Source organism: Cotesia typhae, unplaced genomic scaffold (assembly GCF_013202065.1).
Source record: "Cotesia typhae breed Kobodo isofemale line unplaced genomic scaffold, CoteBio_Ctyphae scaffold_70, whole genome shotgun sequence".
In the NCBI taxonomy this organism is placed as follows: domain Eukaryota; kingdom Metazoa; phylum Arthropoda; class Insecta; order Hymenoptera; family Braconidae; genus Cotesia; species Cotesia typhae.
Window position 1 is genome coordinate 2,331,754 of NW_027423780.1, and position 16,492 is coordinate 2,348,245.

General features: G+C 27.6%; 2 protein-coding genes and 1 long non-coding RNA gene across 4 annotated transcripts; 1 reads left to right on the top strand and 2 right to left on the bottom strand.

Annotated features, from left to right (window-relative positions):
• Positions 1 to 108: 108 nt before the first annotated feature.
• Positions 109 to 2,896, bottom strand: Sac1 (phosphatidylinositol-3-phosphatase SAC1). The gene is made up of 8 exons (XM_074258074.1): positions 2,675 to 2,896; positions 2,387 to 2,478; positions 1,967 to 2,307; positions 1,745 to 1,856; positions 1,332 to 1,675; positions 873 to 1,250; positions 635 to 802; positions 109 to 572 (listed from the first exon to the last, which is right to left on the bottom strand). The coding sequence occupies exons 1-8, from the start codon at positions 2,710 to 2,712 to the stop codon at positions 294 to 296; spliced, it is 1,752 nt and encodes a 583-aa protein (XP_074114175.1). The 5' UTR covers positions 2,713 to 2,896; the 3' UTR covers positions 109 to 293.
• An 8,009-nt stretch (positions 2,897 to 10,905) lies between these two features.
• Positions 10,906 to 13,524, bottom strand: LOC141537211 (ADP-ribosylation factor-like protein 13B). 2 transcript variants are annotated; one of them, XM_074258057.1, is made up of 7 exons: positions 13,416 to 13,524; positions 13,054 to 13,124; positions 12,819 to 12,952; positions 12,557 to 12,672; positions 12,151 to 12,327; positions 11,839 to 12,056; positions 10,906 to 11,308 (listed from the first exon to the last, which is right to left on the bottom strand). In XM_074258057.1, exons 2-7 carry the CDS (start codon positions 13,106 to 13,108, stop codon positions 11,019 to 11,021), a joined length of 990 nt encoding a protein of 329 aa, XP_074114158.1. In that variant the 5' UTR covers positions 13,109 to 13,124; positions 13,416 to 13,524; the 3' UTR covers positions 10,906 to 11,018. The 2 variants fall into 2 exon arrangements, with proteins under 2 accessions (XP_074114158.1, XP_074114157.1); XM_074258056.1 differs by having other exon boundaries at positions 13,236 to 13,440.
• A 51-nt stretch (positions 13,525 to 13,575) lies between these two features.
• On the top strand, positions 13,576 to 14,252 carry LOC141537212 (uncharacterized). Its single transcript, XR_012480885.1, has 2 exons — positions 13,576 to 13,827; positions 13,984 to 14,252. It is a non-coding gene; the product is annotated as an uncharacterized LOC141537212 (long non-coding RNA).
• The last annotated feature ends 2,240 nt before the right edge of the window (positions 14,253 to 16,492 follow it).

Here is a 16,492-nt window from a genome sequence, read left to right on the forward strand (position 1 = left end):
GGAAATATAAATTAGATTACTTAATTAATATTATACTATTCAATTATCTATGAATGAAATAAACAAAGTTGAGATTGATTGATCTTAATAAAATGCTAATAACTGAAATTCTTATAGATTAATTTAATATATTTTTTCATAAATTATTTGCTAATTTACATAGATTTTTCCAATAATTATAAAAAAAAAATTTTTATATACCGTTATCAACACTTATAATGTTCTTAACTAGCTGATTGAATTATTTATGAACAATTACGAATGAAAATAAAATTAAATTTTATAATTATTAACTACAATAATTTCGGTTTATCGACATATTGTCGACCATGATGAATGATAGTGGCGAATGTACCAGCAACCATCGCACCCCAAAATAGCATATATAATAGAACTTCAGTTGAATATGTTGAAGGAAGTATCACATGGGCAATCAACATTGAAGATGCAACTAAAAGTACTAATGGGAATGTTGCATATCGCCAGTTTCGTTCATAATCTAATGGACATTTCAGCTGCATACATTCGCCGTCTTGTATAACATAGCGACCCAAAAATAGATTTAATGAATCCTAAAATCATATTGTCATTATTAAATCGCAAAACAGATTTATTAATATCTGTTAACTTTTACCTGACGAAAGCCATCGGCAAAATTATTTTTGTAGTATCTAGTTAAACTGTTTATACCATCTTTCAACGCTCCCATTCGAGTTCGTTTACCCGTACGAGTAAAATCAGTTTTTAATGCACCAGTACCTGAATACTGGGTACTTACAATATCAGCATTGTCAGCCCAAACCTTTAAAACCATATAATTTTATTAATTTTCATCGTAATACTTTAAAAATTTTATTCGTAATTTTGCTCACCTCTTTGAATAATGTTTCAAAAGACGGATGCTCTTCAATTCTTCTAAGAATGCTAAGTTTATTTAAAGCATCTACAAGTGCTCGTTTAGCTAACATACTTTGGACCACATTGGTTCGATCTAAACAGTCAATACAATTTGTGCGAAATACTCCATCTTGTACAGAAAGTAATGAACCATCTCTGGACAACAAAAAATATCCCATTTGTTCTTGATCATGAGCTAATCTATCCATCAAGATATTTAAACGATCCCAGCGCATGTGCCTGCACTCTGCGTGAAAATCAAATGCCTCATAACGTACATTCTGATTGCCAATTCTTGACACAACTGCGCGATATTCTTTTTCAAGCACATTTTCTGCTCCACGATGATCAATCTAATAAAAAAAAATAAAGTAGATAACAATATCATTAAAGATTTAGTACAAAAATAAATAAATAGAGTACTAATTAAGTACCAGGTTGACTAATATTTGTTTGCCATAATGAAATATTTGTGCATCTAAGTGTCTCGAAGCAGCAATTTGATGATTTTCATGAGAACATAGTTGTGGTTTGGGTTTATATTTGAGATTTGGCTCTTGCCGCCAAAATAATGGTATTGATCCCCTTGTTTGAATAAAAGAACTGCGATCTCCATTGACTTCGATTAATTGTTCAGTTTCAACATAATTTGAAACATTACCATTAGTATCAATTCCACGAGAAAATAATCTTGTCCCAGCACGATGTACACTTCGCCGTGATACAATTCCCCAATTGAAAGGAATGCCATTTATAACAACAGTGTTCAAAGAAATGACTGTTATTAAAAAATTAAAGAATATATATATTGAGGCTTTTTTTTTTTTTTGTACTTTTAAAAGGATACATCCATGTATAATAGGCAAACAAAACTTTGAATGTTCCGATCTGGATGATAAATCTTGTAATAGATATGCGTTCCATATAAAACGAGAGTCAGCTCGATCATGTAGTGGCATCTGTATATAAAATATAGTTTTATCAGTTGAATAAAAATATAATCATAGCCACAATTTAACAGTTTTGACTATAAAATTTTTAAATTAATAAAAAATATAAGTTTATAAACCTGGAGAAATTCTGGAGTCGTATTGTGTAATCTTTGCATCGTATGACTAAGGTCATACGTGTAACTAAAGTAAAAATATGGAGTATTTAGAACAGATTTAATCATTTCTAAATATGTTGTATTGTTTTCAATTTGTTTATCGGTTAAATGCAAATCTGATTTCGAGTATGGTATTACATCCGTCGCAGTAATCTGAAATATCTGTTGGCCTGCTATAGTTCCAATTCTTTTGGCATCAGTAATAACTATTAAGTATCGGCATGATAATAATTTTATTGTTCCTACAATACCCCATATTCTTCGTCTAATAGCTGTCTGTGAAATCTGATTAGCTGTACCAACTAGAAATAGAAAATCGTTGTGCATTATATTTATTTTTGATTAACACAAGTAAAATAATAAAATTTATTCTCCTAATACCTTGAGTAAATATATGTTGATTTACTCTATCAACTATCAGTAGTACCTTCGCAGTTACAGCTTCAACGTAAAACTTTTCGTTAGTTGTATATCTGTAAATTAATAAAATAGCGATCAAATGTTGAATATTACATTTTTTTCAGATTTAGATGTAAGAAATATTATATATATGAATTTAAAATAATATATGAATTTAAAAAATTCCTCATCATTGGATATAATTAATCCTCTGATTTAATACATTCAAATATATTAATAATTAATGAGTTATCTTGTGAAAAAACTTACAGAAATAAATCGTCATAGACATCTGTATTTGTAGTCATTTTGGAATGATCAATGTATATATTTGATAATCAATAACTAATAAATTGCACTTTAAATAAAAAAAAAATAAATAAAACTTTTTCATCCAAGTAATATTAATTGCAGAAATAGCCAGTTTATATGACTATTATTTTCCAAGTCAATAATTATCATGAGAAAAATAATTGATACTACACGCTAGTAGGATGATGTGACAGTGTGACACACAACTTAACACGACTTTAAACGAGCCAACTGCTCTCTAGCGACGAAATCAGTAAATATTATTTTGAATTAAAAAAAATCATGGAGAATATTATACATCTTCAAAAATTATAACATTTTGCCCCTTAAAGAAAAATTTTTTCTTTAATTTTTTCTTACCTAACTAATGAGAGGTTTCAAATTAAAAAGTTAGAATAGCAATTTACTCGTTTGAAAAAAAAAAAAAATACAAACTTTTTATTAGCAAATGTTATGGCTTATCATAAATAAATAATTGATTACATTTATTGTCAAGAAAGAATCTTGTAGTTCAATGTTGACAGGATTTGAATAATTTTCAAATATTTGTTATGGTAAATAATAATAAAAACAATGATTTGATTATTTTGGTTTTTGGAGGAATTGATTGAATTGATAAAATAAATTTTTATTAAATCCAAGTAAAGCCATTCGTTTAATTACTTATTATAATAAAAAAATGTAAAGGGCAGTCACCAATGCCATACATTCCCTTGCGACTTTCAAATCATTCTGAAATCAGTCTGAAAAAATTCTGGAAACATTATGGAATCATGATGGTTCCAGAGTGTTTCCAGAGTGGTTTTGTGCCTATTTTCCAGCATGAAACCAGAGTGCACCCAGACTAAAGCCAGAGTGGAATCAGATTGGACTCAGAATGAAACTATAGTGGAACCAGAGTGGACCCAGACTAGAACTAGAGTGGAATCAAATTGGACTCAGAATGTAATTAAAGTGGAACCAGAGTGGAATCAAAGTGAATCCAGAATGAAACCGAAGTGGAACCAGAGTGATACCAGAATGGAACCAGATTAGAATCAAAGTGAATTTTACATAAAATCAAGATGGCTTCAAAGTGGAATCAACATGAAATTAAAATGAAATCAGAGTAAAATAATAATCAAATCAGAATTCATTCAGATTTAAACTAGCGTGAAGTCAACGTGAAATTTGCATGAGTCACAATGGAGTTATTAAAAATTAGATTAAACTGTCAGTAAATTTAGAATAAGTTCGGATAAAATCGAAATGAATTAAGATAAAACTACAGCAAAACTAAAGTCAGATCCGATAAAACTTCATAGGGATCTGAATGTGTAAATAATTTAATATAAATAATAAATTACCTTCATTGGAAAAAATTAATCAATTATTAATATACTTCTTAAAGTTTTTCCATCTTTATTATATAAATGTACATAATAAGATGTTACATAGTGGAAAACGTATCCTTTTATAATTTCAATGATATATATTAATATATTAATTAACATTAACAGTTTGTTTATTTAGTCACATCTCTATTTAAAAATGTTGATTAAAGAGTATTAAAAATTAATTCTTCTCAATCAGTTTTTATAATCAAAGTTGTTATTCATCTCATCTTTGACAAATTTAAAGATTTCTCCCAATCTTACGTACACTAAAACTATTTTAATAAAAACTTTATTATATCAATTATGAGTTGATCAGCATCGAAAATTGTATTTAAAATCAAAAATAGAAAATATAAAATTCCTATCATATAGAACGTAAGTTTCAGAAAATTGTAAATGTCTATATATAATATATCTGGTGAAGAAAATAAAGTCATGCGTAATATATATATGTCGGTAAAAATGTATGCTTCAATTTTTCTCCTAAATTCTCTTAAAAAAATTACATATCAATCATGACATAGTTTTTACTACAGCTGTTTTTTAAAATGCTTTTCGTACATGAACCTATTCACTATATGTATACAGTCTATAATTGTGCATTAAAAATCACAGGAAAAAAATATACAATTTGAAAAAAATTAATTTTCCAATGACTTTTATTTAAAGTAAAAAATAAATTTGTCGTAATACTTCAAAGTTCACTTTCATTGTTACTTTACTTTCAAATTTTATGGTTTAAAGAAGTCAAAAATTAATGATGACCAACGTAGTAGCATTTCGTTCGTCGGTTTCCAGTGAAAAAAATGAAATTCAAGAATTAGTAGGTCCAATAATTATAAACAAAATGAAACGATCAGAATATTATAACGATATTACACAATTTTATTTAGTTACCAAACTTGACAATGTTTCGATTTAGATATCCAAATTAATTATCACGTCAATTTCTATGAACTTGTACGTCAAGTAGTATCGTATACACGATGAAAAAAAATTTTTGTCTGATCATATATGATTATACATGAGGTTTGGATTGATCAAACATATATGATCAAAACATCTTGCGATAATACTCTTGGGACCTTAAAAAGTTTTTTTTTTAGACTGGCAATACGATTGTTTTGATACTGACATACAGCCTGTCAATAATTACCGAAAAATTTATTGGACAGTGACTATTTTCTAATTTTTTTTAATAATGACATAATTTTTTTGTAATTTTATTGTATTTTGCGAATTTTATCAAATTTAATAAGTTTTTAATCTTTACAAAAATCTATTGAATTCCGGAATTTGATGAAATTGCAAAAATTTTTATAAAAACCAGTACTTTCTGTTGTTAAAAGTCTAATAAATTTATGTCTTTCAATATTAATGCTGGTGACTTGGACGAGTGAGCAGCGTTCCAGACGGCTTCCAGCTAAAAAGATTTGAGTTCGAGCCCTCCATACGCCTGCGATTTTTTTATTTAATATTGTCATGAATTGATTATCCTAATATTGTAACGAACCATTACCGTACTATTCCATTTCTCTATGTATTTATGAAATGAATTTGTTATTCTCGAAAGCATTTTTTTATCAGACATATATGAGTAAAAATAATTATATATGATCATATATAATAATGCATAAGTAAATCTGATTATATATGATTAGACGTGGTCAATATATATATATATATATATATATATATATATATATATATATATATATATATATATATATATATATATATATATATATATTAGGTGGGTCAAAAAATCGAATAATTTATTTTTGATTTTATACTCTGAAAAATAGGTTCGTAGACACCTAAAAAGAATTTTCTCCAAGTATAAGCTCTTAATTATAACGGGAAGGTCCTCCGCTTTGCGGGTTTCTATTTTTTCGAATAATCAGATAAAAAAATTTATATCTCGCTTCCAACTGCTTGGAAAAATATTCCGTGGCATAGATTTTGTGAGAAATTGAATGCTTTACAAAAAGGTCTCTTATGACTTTTTCAAAAACTCAACCGATTAAAAGATATTCATAGTTGAAGTTTGGCTATTTTAAGGAAAATATTCGTTTTTATTATGAATTTTATAAGTCGATGAAAAAAATTATTTCGGATTGCGGAACTCATGATTTTGTAGGAAATTTACTGCTCTACAAAAATGGTCTCTTATGATTTTTTGATTAAGTGAAGCCGTTACGAGATATTCATCGTCAAACATTAACGAATATCAATATTTCCAGTTTTTGATCAATAATTCGATAAATTTTAATTTAAACTATGAGTTTCAGGAAAATTTACATAAATTTGAGTTTCGATCGATAAAGAAATGTTATAATAAGTTAGATAAAGAATTATTGGAATTATCATTGATTTTCCTTGGAGAAATGCCTCAAGAAAAGATTTCTTTCAAACGTCCTGGTGCTGTTCATCATGCTAGATGGATGGCTAAGGCCATTTATAGTTTGAAAATGTATCTATTCAGAGATGAATTCAAACTCTCTCAGAAAGAATTGCATGGTCTTCGTCATTTCTGTATTTTTATAGTCACATTGTATTTAAAAGCTTGGTTTTCATCAACTTCTGCAACAACTGCTGCTTATCATGACTTGCAGTTTATGAAAAATTTATTGGAGTACAAACATATCAATCCTTTGATTTCTTCAGCTACGTGTGAAAAAATGATTTCGCACTTATGGTATTTGAGCGATGAACTTGCCATTTTATCACTGTTTGACGATGGCGTTCCATTAGAAGTAAAAAAAGTATTGTTGAAGCTGTTAATACTCGTGAAGGTACAGATTCTAAAGCTAAAAGATTTGTAATTGCTAAAAAGATTTGAATTCATTGGCGCAGAGAACTCTGAGTGACTTTGTGTCTAAAAAGTCATTAAATCTTTTCAAAATCTTCGATCTACCGTATGACTTTCTTGATGTCGATGTTGAATTATGGCCTACTAATGAGAGTTATCTCGAAAATAAAGAATACTTTCAACAACTAAAAGTTGTCAATGATTCAGCAGAGCGAGCTGTTGCATTAGTCAGTGAATATAATCAATGCTTGACAAAAATGAAGAACAATTCCAGTACTTATTGCAAGTTGTCAAAGAACATCAAAAAACATTCCCAAATTGTAATAAAAGAAATTATTTATAGTAATAGCGTACTGTTATGTTAAAAATATAGACAATTATATTGCAATTGATAATTCAATAAAAAATTTATCTATAAAAAAGTTAAATACTGGTTGTTTCTCACTTGATTCAATACTTTTCATATTAAATTTGACAAATAAATATGTCATTCACTTCAAATTAAACTAATCATTGGCTATATGTCGAAAAAATGCTCTAATTTCTTGTTTTAATGCAATCAAACAAGCTCAAGACTGAAAACAATATTAAAAAAATTGTTTATAACATTTCTTTATCGATCGAAACTCAAATTTATGTAAATTTTCCTGAAACTCATAGTTTAAATTAAAATTTATCGAATTATTGATCAAAAACTGGAAATATTGATATTCGTTAATGTTTGACGATGAATATCTCGTAACGGCTTCACTTAATCAAAAATCATAAGAGACCATTTTTGTAGAGCAGTAAATTTCCTACAAAATCATGAGTTCCGCAATCCGAAATAATTTTTTTCATCGACTTATAAAATTCATAATAAAAACGAATATTTTCCTTAAAATAGCCAAACTTCAACTATGAATATCTTTTAATCGGTTGAGTTTTTGAAAAAGTCATAAGAGACCTTTTTGTAAAGCATTCAATTTCTCACAAAATCTATGCCACGGAATATTTTTCCAAGCAGTTGGAAGCGAGATATAAATTTTTTATCTGATTATTCGAAAAAATAGAAACCCGCAAAGCGGAGGACCTTCCGTTATAATTAAGAGCTTATACTTGGAGAAAATTCTTTTTAGGTGTCTACGAACCTATTTTTCAGAGTATAAAGTCAAAAATAAATTATTCGATTTTTTTGACCCACCAATATATATATATATATATATATATATATATATATATATATATATATATATATATATATATATATATATACTTTTGAACAAACTACATTTTCTGAATCAGCTCGAAAAACTGAGTCAGAAAATGGCTAAATTTTTTAAAAGTTGCGCCATGAGGACGGCTGCAATAGTTAGATTTTTATGAAATCTACTAAAAATTATGTAGCAATACGAACGTTTTGAACCATATGTATTTTGATCAGACGAAACAAGATCGATATAAATTCACAGTAGGTATACTGAAGTGTAAACATGACAGGTCCGTTCTAAAAATTCTTTGGATTTAATCTAAAAATACTTTGGAGTAACTCAAAATTCATAAAGGATTTGCTAAGAAAATAATTAAAGTTCACTCTGCAACAATTTGTATTCACTTTGGTTCTACTCTGGTTTTATTCTTTATCTACTCTCATTCCATTTTGATTCCAATCGAATTTTATTCAGGTTGCATTCTGATTCAACTCCGACGCCACTTTGGTTTTATTCTGGCTCCACTCCGCATCCACTCTGGTCTCACTCGATAACCAATCTGGACCCGCTTCGGGTCCACTATGAATTCATTCTGTATCGATCGTGAATCCACTGTGTATCCACTTTGGTTTCATTCTGGCTCCACTATAGTTTCACTGAATAACCAATCTGGCTCCGCTTTGGCTTCACGTTGATTCCATTCTGTATCGATCTTGAATTTTCTATGTGTTCACTATGGGTCCACTATGTATTCAATTTGTATTCACTCTGTATTCACTATGTATTCACTATGTAAAAGAAGAAAATGAAAAATAATTATATGTTAGAGTATAATTGTGTGAATATTTATTTTTTTTTTTTTCATAATAGATATTATAGTTTGCTTTTTTGATTTTTTTTTCAACTTTTAACTTTTGTTACAATTATTGAACAATTTTACATTTTCGTTTGCTTTTTCAATTTCTTTTAATTTTATTTTCATTTCATGTTGCAAGATGATTTAAAAAGTGTCCATACTTACATGGGAATGATTTTTGAAATTACAGAAAAATCTTATATCACGAGAAGATAATGTTAGTATGATGAAATTTTTTTATTTTAAACAAATAAAATTTTTCAAATCAAGAATCATTGTGTCAATTGGAGGAAAGGAATTATTTTCATTATTTTGAATTAAAGCTGTATAATGTGGAATCTTCAAATCCCAATAAAGATGAAATTCCTTTTCATTTTTATCGGAGCTATTCTTATGCTCGAATTTTTATTTCCGGTATATATATTTATTGATCGTTGTAACAGTGCTGAAATGAAGATCATATCACCTATTTCTGCATATATTCCATCTGTTATAATATGATTTATAGATATTGTTTCTTTAATACCGGTTGGTAAATTATTGATAAATTCTTGATTAATCACCATATGAGCTGCTCCTAAAATTCTTAAACAATTCATTAAATTTTCGTTACCACTTAACAAAATAGATATTGCATTATAAATTTTGAAGAGCTACTATTTCAAAACTAAACGAAGGTTTTCGCTCATTTTAAGGCTCATGCAAGCTAATTGTGTAAAGAATTTGCATACTAAATTTCACTAGGATCTGTTGAGAATTCTCAACATTCATAAGTCGGTTGCACTACACATTGCCTGAAAATGGTTCAATAGAACTCTTAACTTTGATAAAATAACTAAAAATAGTCAAAATGTCAATGTTATATACGTCAAATTAAAGGTAATTTCATGAGCTTTCACATGAATTTGTCACAAATTAGGCATCTCTTTTCAATCAAAAGTTATACATCAATGAAGTCACCGAAAACGTGATTTTCACTATTTTGATAATTTTAAAGAGCTGCCATTTCTAAACTTATTGATGGATTTCGCTCATCTTCGAACTCATCCAAGGTTATTATCCATAGAATATGTGTAACAAATTTCATCTAGATCCGTCAAGAACTGTAGACACAATCGCGGCAACATCCTGCGTTATATATATATATATATATATATATATATATATATATATATATATATATATATAAATTTTTTAACTAACGTTATTTTTGAGCTTTACTCGACTAGTGAAGAGATATTACGACAAAATTCCGAGTAAATTCCAACATGAGGACCAATGCAAAAGATTGATTTCTATGAAATCTACCTAAAAATCCATTGACAAAAAAGCTTTCGATTTATACGCATATATACTACAACTAGTTTGTTTTTACCTGTATCTAAAAGATAATTGATCTTATGTACATCAGCAGCGGACAACAGCATCTTTTTATCAAAAAATATGGTTTCTATAAAAGATAAGGCCAAAGCAAAGTGATTGTCGTATATAAAAAGTATAATATATTGTGATTTTATATTTTTGACAATGCCTCGAAAAAAATCAAATGAATTCTTTCGCATTTATCATATCCAATGCAGTCTTCTGAGGAGAAAACCCGTTAGATTTGGAAATTTACTTATAAAAAAGTCTTGATTCCTATAAAGATGTTGAACTTTTTTTTTTCATAAAATACTTCATTTTCTAAAATGGATCAAATTTTTCAATGTATTTGCATTCAATGCATCTACACTAGATATATTAAAATTTGTATAATATGTTGTAGCTAAAAAATTTCTTATCAGTACAAGAGTAATTTTGAAACATCGAAAGTATATGACCAATGGATTTTTTTTAAAATTATTTTTTACTTAGACAATAAATTATATTTTGATTAGACAACCATTCCCAATATTTTTATTATTTTTTAAAATTTGAGATCTATTAAATAATATGCTTACAATCACAACTCAAAGTTATATTTTTATGGAAGATTTTTGAATTTTTAATTAATAAATACAGGTACAAAATCGTATATCAAATAAGATTAAAAAATATAGTTATTATTATTATTATTTTTTTAATTTTATTACTGAAACACTTGTCCCGGTAAGTTAGGCATCACGAACACATCTGGCCTTTGGGATGTAGCAGGAGCTGTGAAAGGTCGCATTTGTGGTATAAAGGTTTTATTGAAATTTTGAGATTTCAAGTTAATTGGATCTAATGGCAAAAAAGCAACCCTGTCTTCAATTTCACCATGAAAATATTCTATATCGTTGACTGTGTTATTGATATCATCTTCAAGTGTAGGGGCGGTCTTATTTTTCACTAGAAATTTTTTTGCCTTAAATCCATTCCTGCTATTATGATTTACACCTGAAAAATTAACCATAGTTGTTTGATATAACTTCCCGTACATTAATAGATAGTCAATGTATCTTTGAACAAAATACTTTGAGCTAATATACATCAGATTATAAATTTTTACTGCGTTTATAACTTTTTAACGCAGACATTTTTTTCATAAAAATTTGATACAAAGAACAATTTTCAACAATATTAAATAAAATTCTATGCAATAGTCTTAAAAAACTTTGAGAAAATTTTCTCATAGTTCAAATAGTTATTTGCTCCTTTGTTTGATTGTGAATTTAACCGAAAGAAAAATTAGAGATTAGATCTGTTACAAGTTTTTAAGGAAAAATTCACTGTTGAACGAAAAAGCAGACAAAAAGATTTAGCGCAATTCATTTTTGTACTTTAAAAGTAATATTGTGTTTCAAAAGTTATTTTTCGTGGACCTGTAAAAAATGCTTGCTAGCTGTTAGATAAGAAAAATATTTGAACCCAAAAAAATCTAAAAATTAAAAAATTTTAATTTCATGTAGCATCAAAAAGATACTTACGATCATTTTTGTTCAACAAATTTTTCTCCGAACTTGAATTGACTAATTCGCCTATTGGCTTAAAAGGATTAGATCGAATTGATGCATGTGACGGAGTAATTGACGATATCGATGGTCTTTTTTGTATATGGTTACTTATAGGCACGATAACTGATTGAGAAGCTTTTATTCGATTATTCAGTTCCACGTAATTCTTAGATATTGTATCTAATAACCATCTGTAAGAATAATACAATTAGTTTTTCTAGTGTAAAATAAAATAATATAGAGTATTAAATAGTAAAATTATAATTTACACGAATAAATACTCACTTAAAACCATTAACTATCCCCATGGTATTTTGTTTATAATATTCTTGTGTAATAATACATGAACAAGTTTCAACTCTCGTTGGACATCGCATCGAATTTGCAGCATGTTCAATATCCAAATTTTCAACAAGATCTAATTCATCAATAGCACTACTTATATCTTGTTTATTAGCTAATCTAAAAATTAATGTTTCAATAAAAAATATATTAACTAAATATTTTTGGTGCTTTGTGTAGTGCAACATAAATCAGACTCTTTTCACATACTAAAAAAAAAGTTTAGTAATTCAAATATTATATTAATTGAAATGCAATTAGAGTGGTGACTTCTTTAGATGTATAAAATGAAAATAAAAATGTAATATCTACAACACAGGTATTTATAGCATATAATATTAACTCTCACAATAAAATTGGTTTTCCGGCAATATGTTCATGTGATATTAATTCAGCAAATACTAATTTGTTTTCATTTAAACGAGATAGATTAGAAGCATCCACCACATATATTATACCATGTATCTATATGAGTTGACGTAAAGGAAAAAAAGAAAGAATATGAATTATGATTTAAAAAATTAAGTAGTAATTACTACAATTACTAGTATCAATACAATAAGATATTATTATACAGTAATCAATATTAAAAAATAATTTTCATAACCTACATCACTGTAATATCTCTTCCATATTGATCTTATTTGAGGTGCACCTCCAACATCATAAACTTTTATGGAATAAAATTTATGTTTTAATGCGACAACTCTAAATCCCATAGTTGTCATAACATTATCATCAAGGTCTATGAAAACATGAATGTGTTAATTAAAAAAATTTTAATTAATCAATTATTTTATACAATTTTAATTAATTGAATTGTTTATTTTTTAAAACTTTACTTACCATTAGATATAAAATTAAGAACTGAAGTTTTTCCAGAATCATCTAATCCAGCCATCAATAATACGACATTCCTACAAGTCATTGTTATAATTAGTATAGAAGAAACTTTATTAAAAAAAAAATTGAGTTATTCAAATTAAATAAAAGTTGTAAGATAAGTAAATAACTTAAATTTAACCTACTTTTTGATAATACGCTTTTTTCTTATTTTATTAATAATAATTCTTAAACAATTTCCCATTATTGGTAATAACGTTGAAAATAGCTTAAGACTAATTGTGATAACATGTATGAAAATATTTTACGAATAGGCCAATTTTCTCATATTTATATTTTACAAAAATCTAGAATGACAAACTTACTGTCTATTTATTTACATATTTTGCTCTACACTACTCTAGTTTTTATACTATAGTATGATAATGACTGATGACACGCATCAGCCACAAAAAAAAACCAAGAGTAAAAAAGGGATTGAGAAAGATGACCTTGACGCCACCTGCCGGGAAAAATGTAAAGCAAAGTGGTGGCAAGTGCTATACAAAACAATAACAAATTTATTAAATAAATTTTTTTTTTAATCTAATTGAAATAAATTTTGATAATGTCTTCGTCAAAAGTTTCTTGCTGTATCCGTGGTTGTTCCAATATGCCATATAAAAACAAAAATCAAAATACAAGTGTTAAATTTTATCGTTTCCCTGCAAGTACTCTGAACTCAGCGTGGATAACCCTTAAACGTCAACAATGGATAAATGCAGTGAAAAACTATGTGTAAGTAAATTATTTTAATGAAAAAATTAAATTAATCACGATCAAATTTAAAAGGCCAAGTAATATGAAATAGAATATTAAATTATACAATGATTATTTTGTAAAGTAAATAAAAATGTACTAAGGAAAAATGAAATTTAAAATAATTTTTTTCAGGAAATATCCAAATGATTGGGAACCAACTCAAAATACTCGGATTTGTAGTGCTCATTTTGTTAATAATCAAAAGTCAGAACATCCTCGGCATCCTTCATACATACCAACAATTTTTCCTGGTAAAGTAAATATCAAAAAATCTACTCAAGCATTTGAACGTTTCGAACGATTGCGACAACGAAATTTACGAAGTGAAATGAATATCATTAATAATAAAATTAATAATACTAGTAATAATATTATAAGTAATAATATAAATAATCTGTCAAGTTTTTTTTATTTCATTAAAAACTGGAATAAAATTTACTTCTATACTTCGAAACTTTTATGAAAATTAATTTAGCAGATATCTTATAATTTTAAGAATTTTGTGAATAAATAAATTAAATCAAAGAACATGAGAAAAAAATTGACGTTTAGAAAATTAAAAAATAAAAATCAAAATTTTTAGAAATAATTTTTGGAACAAATTTATTTATTAAAAAAATTAAAAAATGGTTAAGTGACTGCTAACTTTAATGTCATAAACTTTTACTAGGTTTATATTTAATTATAAATTTTGTAAATTTATGAACATTAAAAATAATTTTAAATAAGCTTCGATGTAGCCAGATTTGTCATATTTTTAATATTGTATAAAATAATTGTTAGAATAATTAGTAACTAACATGAATTTTTATATTGTACACCTCGGAAACTTTGGTTTGAGCGACAACTGAGCAGGTTATGGTTGAGTGTTTATTTAAATCTTCTGTTTCCACAACGTTTAAAACGTGTCCTGACTCAAATAATTTTTACCCTTGATGTCATTTTGACCCCTAATAAGGGTATTTTTGACCGGCAAGAACCCGAATTTAATTATTTTTTGCATTCTTAATGTCAACTAATACTGATTATTACATTGTGTACATCACTAAGCTTTATATTTATAACACCAGGGCGCTCCACTTTCAGCAGTAGTGCTGCCTCTACAGTTCTCTCTCAATCCCTAATCACGAAGCCTAGATAGAAGGAGAACGATCGCAGTGTTAGGAATGTGTCTACAGATATGAAGCATGATCAGATGATTTATACTGCCGCTAGAGAGCGCAACGGTTAGACAATTCAGATTTTTAAATAAATGTATTACTGATTTAAATCGGAAATAATTGACAATTATATCTATTAATTAGATAATAATTTCTAAACTAATGGAAATAGAATGACAAATGATGATATCAGGAAATTAAATATTGAAAAGAATGACACTAAAAAATATAAAAAAATCAACCTATTTACTCATGAAATAAAATGATAAATGATCAAAATGGAATTAATAAGATTTTTAATTCAGCAGTTAAGTTAAAAAATCATCTAAAAATTAAATTGATAATTAAAAGAAGCTGAAAAATGTATAATTGTAGATTACCTGATGAGCTGTAAGGATATAAATCGATTAATTAACGTAAAATAATAAAATAGTTGAATAATAGCGAAAAAATACGACTTATAAAATGATCTATATTTTATTTTTGAGATAAACATTAGAAAAATAATAAAATAACATAATATTGATTAATTACATTAACTTTGCAGTTTTACGATATTTTCTTGTTAATAACTTTCGTTGATTTAGGTTTTTGTTAAACAATTTAGCCAAAAATTTCCCCGCATAGCTATAAAATAATTAATTATTTTCATTATCAACTGTTTAGAGTGATCAGGGCACCCAAGTGTAGGAAGAGACTTTCTTAACGATATTCTATCAAGAATTTGATGCATCGTATTGCACTTGATAGTTTTTGTGCCGACAATAGTTAGTACGTCTTCCTCAAGACTTTTAATAAGTAAAAATAGATTTTCGCTAGGGAAGATCAATCCACCGTCACTCATTAACTCAATAAATTTATCTCTACCACTTGCTGCTTTATTAGCCGATTGTAATGTCTCAATACACATGAAACATTTTGTATAGCGACTGGTCTTTCTTACCATGTAGCCAGCAATGTACGCGACAATTTCATCACTCGATTTCACGACATCGTAATCATGATCATGATGAGGATCTTGAAACGCCACGGTGTATTCCTGATCTGGATGGTATTCATATTCGTCCTTATTATCATTGTTGTTGTTGTTATTGATATTATTGTCCTCGTCATCACTATCATCAACCAAGCTTTCAAACGGCTTTCGACTATGAACTTCGTGGATTTGGTCAGTTTGATCTTCATCATCATCATCTGTCGTATCAACAAGACTTTCGAATGGTCTACGATCAACATAAACTTGTCCAGTAAACATGGAATCATCTTCTAGGTGATTTTTAGATACATTTTCATCCTCACCAGTACCATTATCACTTCGTTCTTCAGAAATGTCACAAATACCCTCTTCTACAATATCATCAAGTTTTTTCAGCCATTCGTTTTTAGGAGTAGAAGCTAAAGCCAAGGAATCTTTTGTCTGCATCAAGGATTGCAATAGTTCCCCAGCAGTAACATTCGAACCTTTTGGTGGAGTCGCCAAA